Source organism: Phoca vitulina, unplaced genomic scaffold (assembly GCF_004348235.1).
Source record: "Phoca vitulina isolate PV1807 unplaced genomic scaffold, GSC_HSeal_1.0 scaffold40, whole genome shotgun sequence".
In the NCBI taxonomy this organism is placed as follows: domain Eukaryota; kingdom Metazoa; phylum Chordata; class Mammalia; order Carnivora; family Phocidae; genus Phoca; species Phoca vitulina.
This window is the reverse complement of record NW_022589743.1, coordinates 1,439,842-1,458,160: the sequence shown is the minus strand read 5'-3', so window position 1 is coordinate 1,458,160 and position 18,319 is coordinate 1,439,842. Positions and strand designations below refer to the sequence as shown.

The following is an 18,319-nucleotide window of genomic DNA, read 5'->3' as shown; positions in this document are numbered from 1 at the left end:
TGTATCTCTCAACCTAGGAGCCTCTAGCACAGACTAGATCCTGAAATATTTGTTGACACGAAGGGAATAAAAGCAGGTAACAAGTATCTACCATGTGTCATTATTATCTTTTTAATCTTCACACTCTAAAGTAGGTACTGTTATCCCCGCTCTACCAATGAAGAACGGAGATGGAAGGGTCAACTGGCTGAGGTCATTCGGGTGGAAGTCAGGCACTCCGGCTTGGAGCTTGTTTAACTATTATACTACTCCATCATCATTCCTTCCTAGTCAAGGTGAGGGCAATGCTCTGCACAGATAGGGGACTCAGGTTGAATTGCTGCTGTCAAATGAATTAAAACAAAGGTTTTTTAGAAACTCTGATTTATATTACGTCTTCAGAGACAGGTGGAGTTCAGGGTATTAAAGGCTCTTAAAAAGGTATTAAGCCTATTAATAAATAAAGGGTATTAATTAAAGAATACTAAACAAATACAAGGATGCCAAAAAGAAGCCCCTTCATTCAGCCTCGGGAGCCTTTGCAGTTCTAGAGTTCAAGGAAGTTAAGAATCACAGCTCTGAGTCAGGCTATTTCCCCGGCAAAATGAGAAGTCTTCACAGCTTATTTCCTTTAATTACATCATAAAACAAAATTAGAACATACAGGAAACAGTAATAGTTACATAACAATTTACTTTATATATTTATATATAAAAAACATTTTTCTTTTAGTCCAAAGATTTTAAAGCAAAAGGAATCCTCTACTGCCACCTTGGATTTTATTTTAAATAACCCTCCCTCCCCCCATCCTCAAGCGCCAAAAGTATTGGGTGGAAGCAGTCACTTGGACAGCTAATGGAGCCTGGTGTTCAGTCACCGAGTCCCGGGACCGGGTCAGCCCAGGGAGCGGCTGAGCGCGGGGGGCAGGCCTGGTGGAGAAACAAGTCAGCAGCAGCTCCCGCACGCTGAAGCACTCCGGGGCAGGCCGAATGGCTGCAGGAGGCTGAGGCCACAGCAAGGTTTGGGATCAGACCCTGCCAGTCAACCATCCTCTGCCTTCTGTTCCCTCAGGGGGAGAGGGGTCCGAGGGGGTTAGTGCAGGGATGGAACAGCCTGGTTTGAAGGTAAAAATTTCTCCCGCAGCACCATTTGCCCACCCATCTCCATCCTCGGGCAGAGTCTGACAGGCAGGGGTGGTCCTCCCAGCTGAGCTCCACACAGATCTGTGCTCTCAGGGTCATGGGAAGGTGGGCAAGGCTGAGGAGAGCAGCCGGGAACTGCCTGAGGCAAGTTACCTGGAAGCAATTCCTGGTAGGGAAAAGGAGGCAGCCGGGTGGGAGGCAGCTGAAGGCTGAGTCATTAAACAGGAATGGAAGAAGGCAAAAGGCAGAAGAGGACTCTCTCCCCCCCGGCCGTAACCCTTCCAAGCCTTCAGACTGGGCAGTCACAGATCCTCAGGGGCTGGCTGCGAGAGCAGAGCCACGGCAGGGGGAGAAAAGACCCCCCACGCAGCTCCTGAGCCCCGCCCCACGGAGCTTGCGTGTGTTAGAGGTTAGCATGGAGTTTGGGGGTAGGGTGAGGAGGGGAGTAAGAGAAGAAATCTCAGGCTCACCTCCTTCCTGCACTTATTAGAAAGTAACAGTCATCAGAGAAGCACAGGTAAGATTCTTAAGGGCAGGAAAAAACATGTAAACCCAGAAAAGCAGCAGCAAAGGTTTCTCTTTTTACAGGTCTATTATATAGCACTAGGAAAGAAAATCATTCAAGTCTTTGGGGGTGTGTGTGTGGGGGTAAAGTAATTAATCAAACCATGCCAGTTAGAGACTCCTTTTTCAAGTTAGGATTTTCTAAGACTTTCGGTTGTCGTTCACTAGTGCCATAAGAAAAAAAAAAGGAAGAAAGAAAGAAAGAAAAACAACACAGAAATAATGACTTCAGGGGCTGAGAAGGGTTAGGCTAAGGTAAGAAACACATGTGTGTGAGCAGCAGTGAGACACAGATTTGAGTTAGTGAAAATAAGCAGTAAGCAACAGTGACAAGCGGAACTTCGTCGTGGGGCAAAGATTTCTTCCACTTCAATAAATAAGACATCACTTCAAAGATTTCCCTGGGTTCTTGGGGTGTGGCAGAAAAGGTATGTGTCTGGACACCTCTCTTCTCCCATCTCTTGTTGGGGTGGGGATTCTCATTCACTGCCTACCTGCTCCTGCCCTGGGTGGGGGGAGCCACACCCAGAAGCACTGGGGGTCCTTTGGGGGGTGCCAATCCCCATCTGGGTGACTGGTCGGGTGCGTGGTAGGCAGAAGCCCTCCGTGCCGGTGAGAAGGGCATGGAGTTCACGGGATGCAGAGGAAAGCAAATCTACTCACATGCGTGAGGCAGGTGTTTCTATATATTCGGGACAGATGCTTGTACCTGAAGCAAAGTGCCCCAGTTCCAGAGCCGATTCTCTCCTTTACTTTCAATCTCATTACCATTTCCCCACCCCAATTCTTCAAAACAAGACACTGAAAAACACAGAAAATAAGAGTCCATTGACACAGTTCTGGTTGCTCATGTTTCTTTTTCCTAAAAGGGCAGTGAGACACCTTGGCTGAGGAGGTACTCAACACCTGCGAACCAGACTCCACCGGGGGCTTACTCAAAAAACACATGAGGGAGAGATGGAAGAAGCACATTATGGAATTTCTCTTAATATCCCACATGTGAGCTTACCCAAGACATTTTTTTTTTCCTGCTGAAAATTAAGTGTAATTCTGTTGGGCTCCAAAGATTCACTCAGACTCAGCTGAGAGGTTCTTATGGACTTTCCTAAGGGTCAAAGCCTTCAGAGATGCAGATCTGATGTTCCTAAGAATAAAAATGGACAAAGAGAGAGACTTGCCTTGTGAGGGGGAGCTGCAGAAGCCCTTCATGCAGAAAAAGCACTTGCCTCAAATGGTAGTTTCTGGCAAGTAGAGTTTGTCTCAAGTGAGAGGGCAAGCTTAGAGCAGCATGTTCTTTGCTGGAGAACCAAGCTGTTCAGTTAGGGCACCTGGATATAGCAAATAGAGCCAAATGTTATTCCCAAATTACCTGGGTTAATTATAGCCAACCGACATGGTCTTATATAGTTTTCTGTATCTTCCAATATTACAATTAAAGTTTATGATAGAAATAAAGGTGACGAGAAGCTTAGACTCCGTATTTCCCCTCACCCTCCTACTGCTTTAGGGTTCTTTGGTCCAAGATCATTGTAAAGGGGAGGGTTTGCTTCAAGACCTCCAACCAAAAGTCCTCCCCCTCGTCTCAAACAAGTCTCAGCTCATTCACACTGCCTGGGTTTGAGGTGGTTAAAGATCCTAGAACTGGTGGACAGATAAGAAGGCAATCTTAAAAAAAAAAAAAAAAAGTTCCGGAAGCTCAAAGAATACCACTGAAAGAGTCCCTCAGCCAGGATGCACAATGGGGATGGAAACCTAATCTTAGACCATGCACACAAGGAAGGAAAGGCAGAACAGACCCATTTCCTTTAAGCCCCTCCTCTCACACTGGTAGCACCTGTCATAAGCAGCCTGTGACTTTCAGCACAATAAACATTAAACGGCCAAGGGTCAACCATGATCCACAAGTGTTCCTCTTCTTCAAAACCACAGTTCCCTGAAGATACGCTGTCCACACAGGCAGGCAGGCAGCCCCGTCTTCCTTCCAGTGCCACTCTCACACTTCCCTACAACTTCAGACCAGGACAAGTTCCCGCGTACCCTGTTTACCCGCCACGGCATGAGTGGGCCATCAAACCGGTAACAAAGCATTTTACAAGGCATTTAGGAGAAATAAAGAACCCGACTGCTGTAGCATTAGAGCTGTACTCAACAGTTCAAATGGTTTGGAAAGCCCAAAATAAAGCATCATAAAAATATTTGCCAGGTGTCCCTCTAAAATATGTGCTGTAAAGAAAATGTAAAATTTCTGACTTATAGGTCTGCTACATCAACTTAATGGATGTGGAAATTTACAAAAACCATTTAAGAAATATTCTTACATATCCAACAGCGTGATTTCAAATTTGGTAAGCAAACGTCCAAGACCACCCGGTGAAAAATGGCCTGAACCACACAACAGTTACTGTATTCAAGGCTGCCCAGAGACTTTGCTTAGATCAGGACAAGGACCCAAAGAGGAAGCTAGACTGGAGACATTGAGAATAAGTCAGCAGCATCATTGGGAGTGAGACGGAGGCTTTAAATAGAAGACAAGAATGAGTACAGGAAGAAAATGGGAGCAGTCCAAAAAAAAAAAAAAAAGAAGAAGCTGGGATCACCTTGATGGAGCCAGTATAGAGGCCAGAAAAGATACTGATGTAGCAAATGATGCTGGAAAATGTAGGGGGAAAGGCTGCTTGGAAAAGAGGTGATCTGGATGTTTAATAACGTTCTCCACAGACATAGCAATAACCCCTCCTGGCTACCTGCAGGTCTAGGCAATAGCTCTGAGGGTACCTTCTGACTTATCCCGAATCTCTCCATTCACTTTGTATTTCTTCATCACAGAAGGCGTAGAGGGCCGGGGCTCTGGAGTCAGACAAATGGGCCAAGAAGCCTTTCCTAAACTCTGAAGCCTTACTGAATTTTCAAAAGTATCCCTGATATTAAGACAGGATGGCGGGGCCCTTTCCACCTGACCAAAACTTACCATGTTCTGGGTTCTTAAATTCCTGGTACATTTCATCAGCTGGTGTAGGTTGCAGATTGGCATAAAAAAATCTATTTCCTTCCAAACTTGATGGGCCTGCCTGAAGTTTTCTTGCGAAAGGAGCAAGGCCTGACCACATACAAGCACAGCGCTCACACTCCTTTTTTCTCTCACTGGACTGTGCTCTTGGCCCAGACAGGTAGGGATGGCCTGAGCAAGTCCACAGGGACCTGCACGTGGGTCCACTCTTTGAGTTGAGAAATGGCATTTCCAAGATGTTCATGTCCTGGTGAATAGGGTCTTTTACATTTATGTACTTTTTAAGTAAAGAAGTACCTTAATGTCCTCAACTGGTGGGCAATTTAAACCCATACTCACTAATCAATCAGGGTTTTATGGTCAGTTTGTTCAGGCAATACTAAAAAAACCTTAATATGTTAGAGCAGATGGCCCCTAAATACTCCTCTTTTTACTTTTGTTTGAACGAGTGACCTGGGGATCTGCATATTAACCACATCTGGAAGTGTGCGTGCAAGTGTGTATATTTGTACGTGTGGGGTATAACCAGGAGAGTGAGTCTCACTTTAAAAGGTATATCCTTATGCCAACTATACTCAAATAAAAATAAAATTTAAGTATATTCTTCACATGATAATTTGAAAAGAGGTTAAGGGGAAGGGGGAATGAAAAATAAAAGTAATTTGAGCGTTTAAAAGGGCTTAATAAAAAATAGGATTTAAAATAAATTTAACATGCAAAATAATGGTGGACAGTACAGATTTCTAGCGTCCTTTCATCGAATTGCTTGTGGAGAACTAAGTCATGCTTTATGTAGAGCCAGCACCTGCAGCATTACAACAAGCCTTTTAACAGCCTGGATCATGCAGAAGATGATCTAAGATCATGGCAGACTGCACAGTAATGTCCTAAAAGACCAAAAGGAAAAAAAAAAAAGGTGTCCTATTAAAAACCACATAAGGTTTCTAACTTTGGGGTTTAGAAATCTACTTCTTATACTTTAGAAGCTCATTTTAGTTCCCTCATCCTTTATGACTTTTGGGGGGAAGGAAGGAAGCCTCTTCTTTGCCTCTGAGTCATGGGCACTGAATACCTGCCTTCAGTTCTGCTGACCATGCTGGGCAGAGACAATGAACCCCCTGCTTCCTCTCAAACCCTTCACCTGGTTACCCCTGTATTTCATTCATGGGAAGTCCGGAGCACAAGAAAGATAGGGTTGATAGGTTTTGAAATGGTTCTGGTCCTTTGAGGTGCCAACATTCGAGATACACCATCAACACTGACATACAGCTGACCACCTGTTCTAGGGTCGTTCTTACATCCCTGATAGGCTGGGACGGGGGTGGGGTCGGGGGGCGGGGAGAGAAACTGACCAGCTGGACGGCACAGCAACTCTAGCAGCACTCCTACTAAAACAAAACAACCTCACAGACACAAATCAGGGATGCTACTGCTCACACCTAGATTTCAGTGAACATCCAACATGTCTGAGCTTGGGTGGGGGGTGCTTTTGGGCTCAGTTTTGGGATTCGCCATTCCACTCTTTACTAGTAATGCATTTCTCTCTCCTTATTAAGTTAGTGGAGTCTGATGGGAAGAAAAATGTGCAGGGAGAACATTGCGCATATCATGCGTATTATTATATATCACAAGGTATAACAGAAACCAAAAGGCAAAGTTTGTTTTCGTCAAAATAGTTTTAACTCAATTTCTTCTCATACCATTTCTTGGTTTTGTGATAGTTTCCCTTCAGACTGGCAAAGATTCAGGCAGGGTCCCCTAATGGTAAAATTTAGAATTAAAAAAATATTTATTGATAATGTCTCTTTTAAAAATGTTTGGTAACCCCAACTAATCATCCAAAATGCACACTGTAAACACAACAGCAAAAGAGTAACAACTGAGTGTGAGTAAGCAGACAATGAACAGGTGACAGACTGAGCAAGAGTGCGGGAGGGAGCAACAGAGAACGAAAGACAGGTGCACAAGTGTGCTACAGAGAATGACAATTTGAGTGAGTAAGTAATCACATTTGGACCACAGCGATTTCAGTGCAACCATTTAGGAAACCTCTGGGCCAAATACTAAAAAACACAGGAGGAGGAATGGATGAGCCTTCTTTGGGAGCATGCTCAGCATGTTGGCATGGGAACAAGGAAGCACAGAAGCTCTGTAGTCATCTCATGAGGGATGGCTACCATTTATAGGATGCAAAGAATTTTTCTTTCTGGTCCCTGGATACAACATATATTGTTTTTCTATGCTTTCCTTGACCCTGGAGGACTGCAGTTGCTGTTCCAAAATCACCAAAGAAACCCCTTCAAAAAATGAAGAAACTGCAGGAGCAGTAACACTGCATTTGCTGGAATGCCCCCTTCCCTCCACCTTGCCTATGATTTTCTTCTTGGCATGTCCAACAGGAATGGTTAAGTTTTACCAATCCACTTGATAAAGCCAGCGTGGGCTTCAGTCCCCTGGTCACAGAACTAGAGTGGGTGGGGGTGAGGGTGGGTTTGCATGTTATGTGTGGCTCTGGGGATCTGGACGCTGCCCTCACTTTGTAACCCTTGCCCAGAACACTGGGGTTGCTTCCATTGGAGACTCCACTGTAACTCTAGAAGTGTCATTAAATACTCAGTTCACCAAGGTTGACCACCTCCATTGTCATAGGATGATGCAGCATCTGCAGAATCGCTGTCTGCTGCCCCCTACTGATGGGGGTGGAGTGACAGGTGCGAAGTAGGCGTGGACTTTAATATTGGGCAAATGGGTCTGAAACAAGACAGAAACATTACTAAGAGAGAGGGCTAAAACAGAAAGAGCAACATTGCTTTTCAGAAAAAACACAGGGGCTGAGTGAACATGAAAGCAAGGCAGAGGCTGAGTACCGGTCAGGATGTTGAGAGACCTGGGTTCTGCTTTGTAGTATTCCAGGTTATTCTAAATGACTAAATAGCTCACATAACTTTGGTATCTGCTTTTTAATAATAAAACTGGGGGAAAACGTCATACTAATCTCTTAACCTGTCCCAAAGGGATTGCTAGTTGGATTCCCAGAGTTGAAAGAAACTATACAAGCTTAAAATAATTTTTTCCAAGTCACTGTGGACAATGTTTCTTCTGATATTTTCTTAAAAACCTCATTATCCACTTTTAAAACATACTGCTAGTTTTTAGTACATAAATGGTTTCTGAATTCCTACCACACTCAAGGCACTGTGCTAGTTACATAGGGGGTACAAAGATGGTCAACACAGAAACCCTGCTCTTAGGGAATTTAACAGTCTAGACCTAAATAGCTAAATTAAAACGAAAAAATGTTAAGTGATGATTTGAGAACAGATAAAAAGTCTTGAGGACTCAGAGATGGAAGAGATTCTGGACAACCAAGGAGGTCTAGGACCCCTACTGCAAGGAGGCCATAGAAGAGGCTCTGGTTGGCCTACGGCTCTCTTTTGGTGTAGAAGGAATATGGCTGCAAGGCTTCCCCACTGCAGGTATGCTCTCAGTCCTCTAGGTCAGAAGGGAGAGGAGGAACTAAGGCCAACTGGAACTCAAGATGAGGTCTGGTGCTCCTTTGTGCACTCAGATGCCATGTGGCCAACATGGATGTTTTCAGACACTGGTTGTAAGGGCCTAACTAAGCACAGTGCCTTTCCCACAGCAGGTGTGAAGCAGATGTTCCAATAAATGTCTGTTGAGCTGAATAACCTAACATATAGATTCATCCATCCTTTTATAACCTCCTTGCTGGCAACCTGTCTTCCAGTTATTTGACTATGCATGGGTCACTTTAGTATGGAGAATGGGGCTAAAAGGTAAAAACAAAACAAAACAAAAAAACCCAAACAAAAAAAACCCCTACTTAATCCATTTGTTGTCTTAAAAAATAAGAACCCCAGCAAAAGAGTTTGATGTGAAAGGAAATACAAATTAAATTCTTAAATCCCATTTAACTAAGTATTTTCTTTATATTCTTTCTTTCTTTCCTGAATCTGGCATGTGTTTTTGACTCTGGGCATGTTATTAATCCCTGGACTTTACAGGAGACTCTGCTGGGAGGAGGCCTACTTTCTTCCCCTCAGTGGGTATTTTCCCACTAAATTCCCATCTGGAACAACAGGTAAAAACTACCCTTAGGTTTGCTCTCCATTTTTTTTCCTCTTTGCTGAATGTCCAAGTAAATATAAAAATCACAGAAGTCTAAATCTGAAACAAAAACAAACACAAACAAACAAAAAGGAAATGGAGGAGGGAAAAAAAAGAAAGAAGGAAAGGTGCTGAGAGCACCAGAGCTGGGGAGTGCGCAGCCGTCTTTACCCTGAGTCTCTTGATCCCAGCCCGTGTGATTTGCTGGCAGTCATAGAGTTCTATCCGCTCGAGGCTGTGACAACTCTTCAAGTGCTCCAGGGAAGCATCTGTGATTAGTGGGCAGTTGTCCAGTTCAATCACCTCCAGCTGGTCATGGGCGCAGGCCCCATTCCCCAGGTGACGAATTCCATCGTCTGTGATCAGCTCACAGTGAGACAGACTCTGCAGCCAAGTAGAACAAGGAGGACACTGAGACATCTCACGGCATTCTTCTAGCCCCTGGCCTGTGCACAGCCAGAAAGGACATCTTCTGGATTAGACTGTGATGTATATGGAGCCATCACCAGATCCATGTGGTGAAACGAAGAGGAGCAAACTAGAGTTCCTGGGGTTCTGCTTTTGAATATCAATGACTGACGTTTCTGTGTGTGATTCTTTTTTGGGGAGGGGAGGAGGGGCAGAGGGAGAGAGAGTATCTTAAGCAGGCTCCATGCCCAGCATGGGGCTCAATCTCACAACTCTGAGATCATGACCTGAGCCAAAATTAAGAGTTGGACGCTTAACCGACTGAGGCACCCAGGTGTCCTTCTGTGTATGAATCTAAACATACCTTGTGAATTCATGCAATGACTTTTAGTTCATGAACAAAACATGATACCCACCCCCACATACAAATTAGCACTTTTCTACTGGGACAAGAGGGGCTCAAGGTTTTCTTGAACAAAACTTTCTGGAATTTGGACTAAATACTGAATACCTGGTATAGGAGAATGTCAATACAGTTAACTAACTGAAGATGATTCATACACTTGTCAGGTGTGGTCATCTCTTCACACAAATCCCTTTATCAATTTTCCATAAATCCCTGGTTCCTCCACGTGAAACTCAGAACCCCTTGTCCCAATTCTGGACAGTAACATACCACCAAACACACACAAAAAATGAGCCTGGACACAAAATAGTTAAGCAGAATGCTTTCCCACAGTGTTACTGGAAACAGTAGCAGAGAACACCCCTAGTAAAGCCTTGATTAGTTCTGTTTTACAGGATCATTTAGTCGCAAGGTGAGGCAAATTTTATTTGGGGCCATCTTGTCTCCTGGATCTCTGAAATTTAAACATCATTCAGGCTGAAGTGTAATTCATGTGGGAGGGAGAACTCATACTCTCCATGTCACTTTTCTACCTCCAAGTATTGATACATAATCCCTTGGTCCTCTATAAATTGGTAATTTATAGAAATATGCTTTCCCCAAATGGTAGCCAGACACCAAGAAGAAAGTAAGAGCTGGGTTTTGATTAAATCCAATGAACACATAAAACTTTTAAAAAGTCAAACTTACCAATACTTGAAGTCGAGGACAGTGTATAGAAAGTTGGATTAACGTGCTATCTGTTATCTGAAAGAAACACATAAATTTATTATAGGTATAATTCCAAAAAAGCTTCATGGCTGTACCTCATTCTTGAGTACACTTGTATTCTAAACTGATATCCTGATATTAATCATAAAATAACAGAATCTTAAGACTGAAATCCCATTGGCTACTTGAACCTGTTCTTTGAACACGTCTAGTCATCTGTAGTCTTCATCTTTGAACAGGTCTGTTGAAAGTTCTCTTTTGTTTTTGAAATGAATGAAAATCTGTCCCTTTGTAACTTCTACCCACTGGACTTTAGCTCCCTAGAACCACCACAGAAAAGAATCAGAAGATGCTGCTCCATGTGAAAAACGCTGCTCAAATGTGAAAAAAAAATTAATGTGAAAATACCCTCAAATTTTAAGTATATTTGGCCTATATTTTATAAGCCATGCCACAACTCTGATTTGGTATCTTGGGTGTGAGGTATTTTCCCGAAGGTGACAGAAAAGGCACTGCTGGAATCTGGGTTAACTATGAACATTAAAGAAGGAGGAACTCTTGAAGGAAGAACAGTCTTTTATAGTTATCTTAGGCTGGAAAGTAAATCAGTGCTTCTTTTCAAATGCTCCTCCAACTCTGAAATGATGATGATGCTTATAACATACATAGCTTCACAGGGGCTAAGAAATGGTGGGGGATGGAAGGTTGGGGAGGGAAGGTGTGTGCACATCACTGAGAGGGAGTAACATTGGAGAGGACACACAGGACACTCAGGCATATGCAAGAGGTAGATGGATGTGAACAGTTTTAGTTTATTATTATTTTTTAAAGGTTTTATTTATTTATTCATGAGAGACAGAAAGAGAGGTGCAGAGGCAGAGGGAGAAGCAGGCTCCCCAAGGAGCAGGGAGCCCGATGCGGGACTTGATCCCAGGATCCCGGGATCAAGACCTGAGCCAAAGGCAGACGCTCAACCATCTGAACCAACCAGGTGCCCCAAGTTTTAGTTTAGTAAGAATAGTTGCTAAAGAGTGTCTGGATAACAAGTAATTCAGAAAACATTGACCCCTACAGTTACTAGAAGTTATCTTTATTTTTACCATTAAAAAATTTTTATTAATCTATCTTCTTTTTAGGAGTCCCCCTTCAAAATTTCTCTCTGATCAACTAGTAATCTTAAAGCTCTTATAATTGGTAATAAAAGAATTGCTGTTAAGGCAGTATTTGGTCAGTCTGTCTGTCCAAAAGGCAGAGTTGGATCTCCAGGGCTAATGATGTAAGGAGTCCATGGTCTCATTAAACTTAAAAAAAAAAAAAAAAAGGGCAGTGCTATATTGTCCATGTGATGGGGCTTTAATTATTTACTAGTATTATAACCCTGTAGGTTTAAGGAAACATTTTAACATCTTTATGGCCTGAATGCTTGGGCCTTCTTTCTTTCCACTGGTAACCTTATTGATGGCATGTATTTTCCTAGTTCCTTACCATGTATACCGTGCACTTCTGCCTAGGATGCCTGGAGGACACCTCAATAAAGGAAGAATCAGCAGTGCTGCCAGGCACTACATGACATTAGAGTAGGGAACTGAATGTTTTGATGTGCATGTATTATGTAAGTTTCTTTTTCTTTTTTATAAGTTTCTATCATACTGTTTTTTTTTTAAGATTTATTTATTTTAGGGGGGAGGGGCAAAGGGGGGTGGGTGAGGGAGAGAATCTCAAGCAGACTCCCCGCTGAGCTTGATCCCACGACTCTGCAAGCTGAAACCAAGCCCAACCAACTGAGCCACCCCAGGCGTCCCTATGATACTGTATTTCTGAGTAAAGATCCACACTCTTACCTGAACACACTCTTCTAAGTCCATTTTTTCAAGCTCATGGCAATTCTACAGAATACAAAACCAAACATTATAACATGAACATTTAAAACATGGGAAAATTTAAAGCCAGAAAACTAAGAAGTAGTATTAAATACACTGACAAAATCTTCTGTCATTCTAACGTCACTTTCTGCCTTCATTAATCACACATCTTAAAAGACCCTGATCACAGTGGAAATTTCTCAATTATTCTACATTTGAAGTATCTAACATCTTGTAAGTCCAAGGGAATAAATGTTCTGAACACTAATACCAAGATAATACAGATCACTCCAACCATAAATAATTTAATGAAAATGATTTCTTTTTTTTTTTAAAGATTTTATTTATTTATTCATGAGAGAGAGAGAGAGAGAGAGAGGCAGAGGGAGAAGCAGGCTCCCAAGGAGCAGGGAGCCCGATGCGGGACTTGATCCCAGGACCTTGGGATCATGACCTGAGCTGAAGGCAGACGCTTAACCATCTGAGCCACCCAGGCGCCCCATGAAAATGATTTCTTTGGAAGAATGGAAGGTAAGCTTTGTGTCCTCACTGAGTTATGCCATGCACTGCCCCCCCCAACCCATTAGTCTTCCATCAATCTGCCTGAAAGCAAATGTTCCTCCCCATATTCCATTACATACTAGTTAAAGACAGTATAATTTTAAATACTACTATTATACAGTGATTTATAAACCATTCCAAGTATTTATTCTGGAGAACACAAAAAAATCTCTTAAACCGTCTCCATTTAAAATCAGGCCCATATGTTTCCTTCAATGTTACTCTCACCCACCAGTCACATACCGAACAACCAAGAAAGTTTTTTCACAAAGCACTAGGAAGGCCCTCCCTAGTTTACCATCAGTGAAAACATGGCAAATCAAGTCTAAAGAAGGAGCATCATGTTCTCCAATGCACGTCTGTGTTTCCAGAGCAGTCTGTGTTCTATGGGCCTGCAGCTGCAGCACGAGAATGTTCAGGCCCACCGGCCACAAGAAGTGCCCTCACACCCCACACCCTCCATTCTGCCGCCATTCCACTTTTCCCTCAGTGCTCACTCTTCTGGGAAAAAAAAAAAAATCCAAACCAAACCTACAGAACCTGGAGAAAATACTTACCCTGGCCAGAGTGGTAAAGCCTACATCCGTTAATTGAGAACATCTTGCCACTTCTAATATTCTGTTCAAAAAAAAGCAAAGTGAAAGTCAAGCCCCTTGTTCCCTGAATACTGGGTTTATTAGAACAGCAAGAATTTAAGAAAATAACCTCCTATTCCCTAAGCACTGCATCATATAGTGACATAAACAGCTAAGCAAGTCTGGATACAGATCTTGCCATTCATTGTCATGGAGTCATCATAAAGTGGTCCTGTAAATACCACCACATTTCAGGGTGATGCAATCAGAAGAACGTAATAGAAGCTTGTAGTCAATGCCAAAATGCATGAAAAATGCATTTAAAAAGCCTTGATGGCATACTGCTTACCCCCAGAGGGCAGCCTGCTCCTGGAAAACAAAGGAAATGGCGCTAAATACTCTGTTTCAATTAATCTGTTGCTCAAGAAAATTATTCTCTTTCCCTATTTTACGTGAAGGTTCACTCAGATTTAAATAGCTTTTAGAAATGCTATGAAGGGACTGGTTAATTACAGGCCTGTCCCAAGTATGAAATTCCATACTTATGAAAAAATGCCCTTGAGCTTCCTGCCTCCTCCCACAGGCTCCCAGGGAGGCCCAGTGCAGAGGGGGGTTGAGCTGGCAGCCACTCTCCTACTCAGGAACTGCTAAGCACTAACCGAAATACTAAAACCACAGGACAGGGGAATCAAAAGTGGCTCTTTTCTGTGAAAAGTTTGGTGGCATCTGCACAACAGTACCAAATAATATCTTTATGTTTGCTTACAAATTACTTACTACGTGAGTTGAAACAAATAAAGCTACAGTAAAATAAATCATTATCAACTACCAATCAATCAGAAAAATTTCTAATGGAAAAGCATGATCTGACTGAACCTAACTTTTGATTATCATATTTGAGAGCCTTTCTGTTCGAACAATAAAATAAACCATGAAGGAGTAAGGAGCCGAACACTCGCTTTAAAAGAGAAAAAGGTAACGCATAGTATTTTTAGGGAGGAGTCTGGCTACCTCCTTAGCCCCAGGCCTCTGATATTATTAATTTTGACCAAGTTTATGATCTATCAAGGAATTTTGATAATCCAGTCAACTTTTAATAACTATGGTTAGGCCCCTGGCCAGGTGATAACAAAAAGCTTTAATAAAGTTATATGGGTTTATAGTGATTATTATATGTGGTTTCCTGGGCTCTAGAGCCAGACTGCCTGAGTTTGAATCCTTGCTCCTGAACTCACTAGCTGTGAGACCTTGAACAGGTCACCTGACCTCTCTGTGCTTCAGTTTTCTCATCTGTAATATGGAGATAATAACAGTGTTTATATGCTATTATGAGGACTGAATGAATTAATATTTGCAAATCACTTAAAACAATGGTTAACATATCTAACATAAGTACAATAAAAGTTCTGTTTTAAAAACAAAAAAGATGTATGGGGATCATCCTTATTTATTACAAAATAGCACGCTGTGTGCTTTTACAGAACCAACGTGGGTTTCGAAAACATGTGTATGCTAACACTGCATTCTTAGTAAATATTCAGCCAATCCTATACTTAGGCAAAGAGGAGGAACCATAGAGAAATCAGGCTTGCTCTAAAAGACCACGAGCACAAAGGAGTTTTCCTGCAGGGCTGGTTTTTCTTTTTAAATACTGATTGCTAAGTACCTGGCATCGTTACCACAAGGTAAATAACCACAGGGTAGGACTTTAAAAACTTTCTTCAGAAAGGAATTATATGGAAGTATTAATAAGAGAAAATGCCTTTATTTCATTTCTCACGTAATGAAATAAAATGTTTAAATTTTTTTTTTTCTAGCATGCAGAGCAAGAAGTAGGAAACTATCACCCCTTGGTTTAAGCCAATTACATGTAATCAAATGAGGTACAGAGCAAACAGGTTAGCATCTAAAAGGGTAGTAGACTTGTAGCGTCTCCCTTAAAAATCTCAAAGTTCCAAGGAATACATTTGGGTGAAGAAGGCGTTTGTTCCTTTTCCCTGGTTTTTTGAGCTGAACAAGAGATGTTTACCTAAGCCGCGGGCAGTTCTGACCTAGGGCATTCAGGATGGCATCGGTGATGTTGGCGCAGCCGGAGGCGCAGAGGGACTGTAACTTATGGCACCCTCTGCATATAGTAATGAGACCTTCATCTGTGATTTGCTAAAAAATAAGAGCAAAAAACCCCCACAGGTATTAGTAACGTAGCAGAAGAAAAAGAAGGAAAAAATGTTACCTGGGAAAATAAGCACCAAAAAGAAATAAAACCGATTTAATATTAATCAGGTAGCAGACCTAAAAGAAAATGAACACACTGTTTCTCCTTTTCAGTTCCTTTTGATTTACTTGTGAGAGAATCTGCGCTCATTTCTTTTTTTTTTTTTAAGTAGGCTCCACGCCCAACATGGGGCTTGAACTCACAACCCTGAGATCAGAGTCACATAACTGAGCCAGCCAAGCATCCCTGTGCTCATTTTTGGTGTAAAGGGAAGAAGCTATAACGGGATTCTTTTAACGTAAGGGGCTGGGAACAGCATGAGGTGCATCATGGGGTAGATTCAATTAAATTCCTTTATCAGGCCAATGAGAATTTGTGTCACGTATTAGGAAAGTACTGTAGAGCTCTGCTGCCTGTTCCTTAGTGTTTTCAAGTCCATAAGGGATTACTGAAGAAGAAAGAGGAGGAAAGTCATACGTAACAATTCTTCAAAGTTTAAAAAGAATAAAATTTACTAAACTTTTATGTTTTCAACTTAGTCAAGAAAAATAGAATGGACTGAGAATGTACTTTGGTCACGTCAACAGTTTTGGGGCAGAAACGTGAAGTCTTAGGAATGAGGATCATTGCATCACATTCTACAGAAGGAATGCCTTATATCCTAAGATCTGGGTGAAGAAGGGAAAGAGTAAAATAAACAGATGATAGAACTGGTTCTTTGTGCTTACCGACTGTGATTTCTGTCTGCTGGAAGGGTCAAGGAAATGAAACTAAAACAGCAAACGGTAGGTATGGCATATATGTGTATGTAACATATATCCACACAAATACATACAGAGTGTATCTGTGTGTAGATACATACACGTAAGATCCAAAGATCCCCGAGAATAGTTTTCTCCTATCATTGTAAGATGATGGTTTCATGTTTACAGCAGTTGTGTAAGCTCTTCCTGTCAGGCCAAATATTTCGGTTTCATAAATGAATAGGAGGCAAATTCTGAGAGTTAGCAACTATGGCAATCAGAATTAAAAGGAAGCGGTGATCAGACTTGAAAGGAATGTCATTCCTTTAACTCAGTCTTCAGGAGCCTCCCAAGTAGATCATTATCAGCACCATCCCTTAAGGGCTGGAAGGGGAGGTTGCTTCAATTGCACAAAATGTGGCCCTTTATGTGTCACTTTTTTTTATGTTTCTTTTTTTTATTATGTTAATCACCATACATTACATCATTAGTTTTTGATGTAGTGTTCCATGATTCATTGTTTGCGTATAACACCCAGTGCTCGATTCAGTACGTGCCCTCTTTAATACCCATCACCAGGCTAACCCATCCCCCCACTCCCTTATGTGTCACTAAACAACCATTATGGTCTCAAGTTTCAGGTGATCATACAAGAAAGGGAGGGGCTAATGAGCAGAAGTTTTAGCAAAAACAAGGCAAACCTTCATCAACTCTTTTTCACTGCCATGAGAGGCTCTCACTGCAAGGCAACACATAATTGTAATTTTCAAGGCAAGAGAGAAAAGCTAAAAGTGTACTGTCAGTGTTCTAGGACCCTGAATAGTTTTAGCAAATTCTCTGAGCAAAATGCAGGGGTTTGGGGATAGACACAAAAAAGCTGACAGTCTAAACAAGCCCAATGTGAACTACAAATACTACCTGGAAATAATTTAGAGAGTACATTTTGCTTGTCATCTGTTTAGATCAGTGGTTCCCAATCGTTAATGACTCACTGACAGATCTTCATTGGCATGACTGCAATTAATTAACCAAAAATATTCTAAGTACTAAAGTCTGTGAATAATTCACTTCTAAAAAGCAGAAAAGAAAAGGGGTGGAGTTATAGTTAGCTTATTTGGAATTCTGCATGAGCTATCTTCTATATGACTTATGTCAAAGACCTTAGGAGTGAGTATCATTAAGCATGCAAAGAATCATCTGTGTGTTTCCTGTGTCCCCAGGGCTGAAGTGGAAAAAACCACTGGTCTTGATGACTGAAGCTTGTACAATATTACTGCAATGAATTACAAATACAAAAGAGTTGTGGGAAGGACTGCTTACTAAGCAAGTCTGCAAGTTCAAAGTCACCAGTTCAGGACAGTGTGCACCTATGTACTTGAGAGCTTCATCTTCTAGCTAGAAAAATTAGAAAGACAGAAAAAAATGATTACTAACATTGTTTCAAGGGACAAAGATTTAGGAGTATACACATTCATCAATATGTTCTAAATACAGCCAACCAGGTTTCAAAGAACAGTGAACCAGAAACAATGACCCTTGGTCACATAAAGGTGTAATTCATGTCATTAGTATGGTTATCAGTATTTTTCATCAGTTTCAACCACATCAAATTCACATGACCATCAAATCAAGGAAAAGATAAAATAAACACTGCCTAATGTTTATGGATGTTTCTTCTGATAAAAATTAAGTACGCCTCACAGCATTTTGCTCAGGGATTATGAAGCTAAAATAATTTTCACACTTCTATACTTCCTAGATAAAAAGTTTTTTTTAAAAACAAACTTTGGGGAGCAGAAGCTGAGAAAGGAATCCGGTTTATCTGCTGCTGGAAGATCAGTGCCATACGTACAGTGCTGAGAACAGATGGCAAGTAATTGATTATAATGGTGCATTCCAATCAATATTTTTCAGGATTCCATAAATAACCAGAAGCTCAAGCTGTTGTTTTAAGGCAGTCTTACTTTCAAAGCTCTGTTTCAAACAATGGAACTCCTCCCATCACGGTGAAGGAATAA

General features: G+C 41.7%; 1 protein-coding gene across 2 annotated transcripts in view; it reads right to left on the bottom strand.

Moving 5' to 3' along the window:
• Window positions 1–2: 2 nt before the first annotated feature.
• Window positions 3–18,319, bottom strand: part of FBXL20 (F-box and leucine rich repeat protein 20) — a 102,379-nt gene continuing 84,062 nt past the window's right edge. For both annotated transcript variants that reach the window (XM_032428425.1, XM_032428426.1), the window contains exons 9-15: window positions 17,622–17,696; window positions 15,373–15,503; window positions 13,326–13,386; window positions 12,187–12,231; window positions 10,325–10,381; window positions 8,992–9,204; window positions 3–7,443 (exon numbers count right to left, since the gene is read on the bottom strand). In XM_032428425.1, coding sequence (XP_032284316.1) covers window positions 7,336–7,443; window positions 8,992–9,204; window positions 10,325–10,381; window positions 12,187–12,231; window positions 13,326–13,386; window positions 15,373–15,503; window positions 17,622–17,696 — 690 coding nt within the window. In that variant the 3' untranslated portion in view covers window positions 3–7,335. The remainder of the gene's footprint in view (window positions 7,444–8,991; window positions 9,205–10,324; window positions 10,382–12,186; window positions 12,232–13,325; window positions 13,387–15,372; window positions 15,504–17,621; window positions 17,697–18,319) is intronic.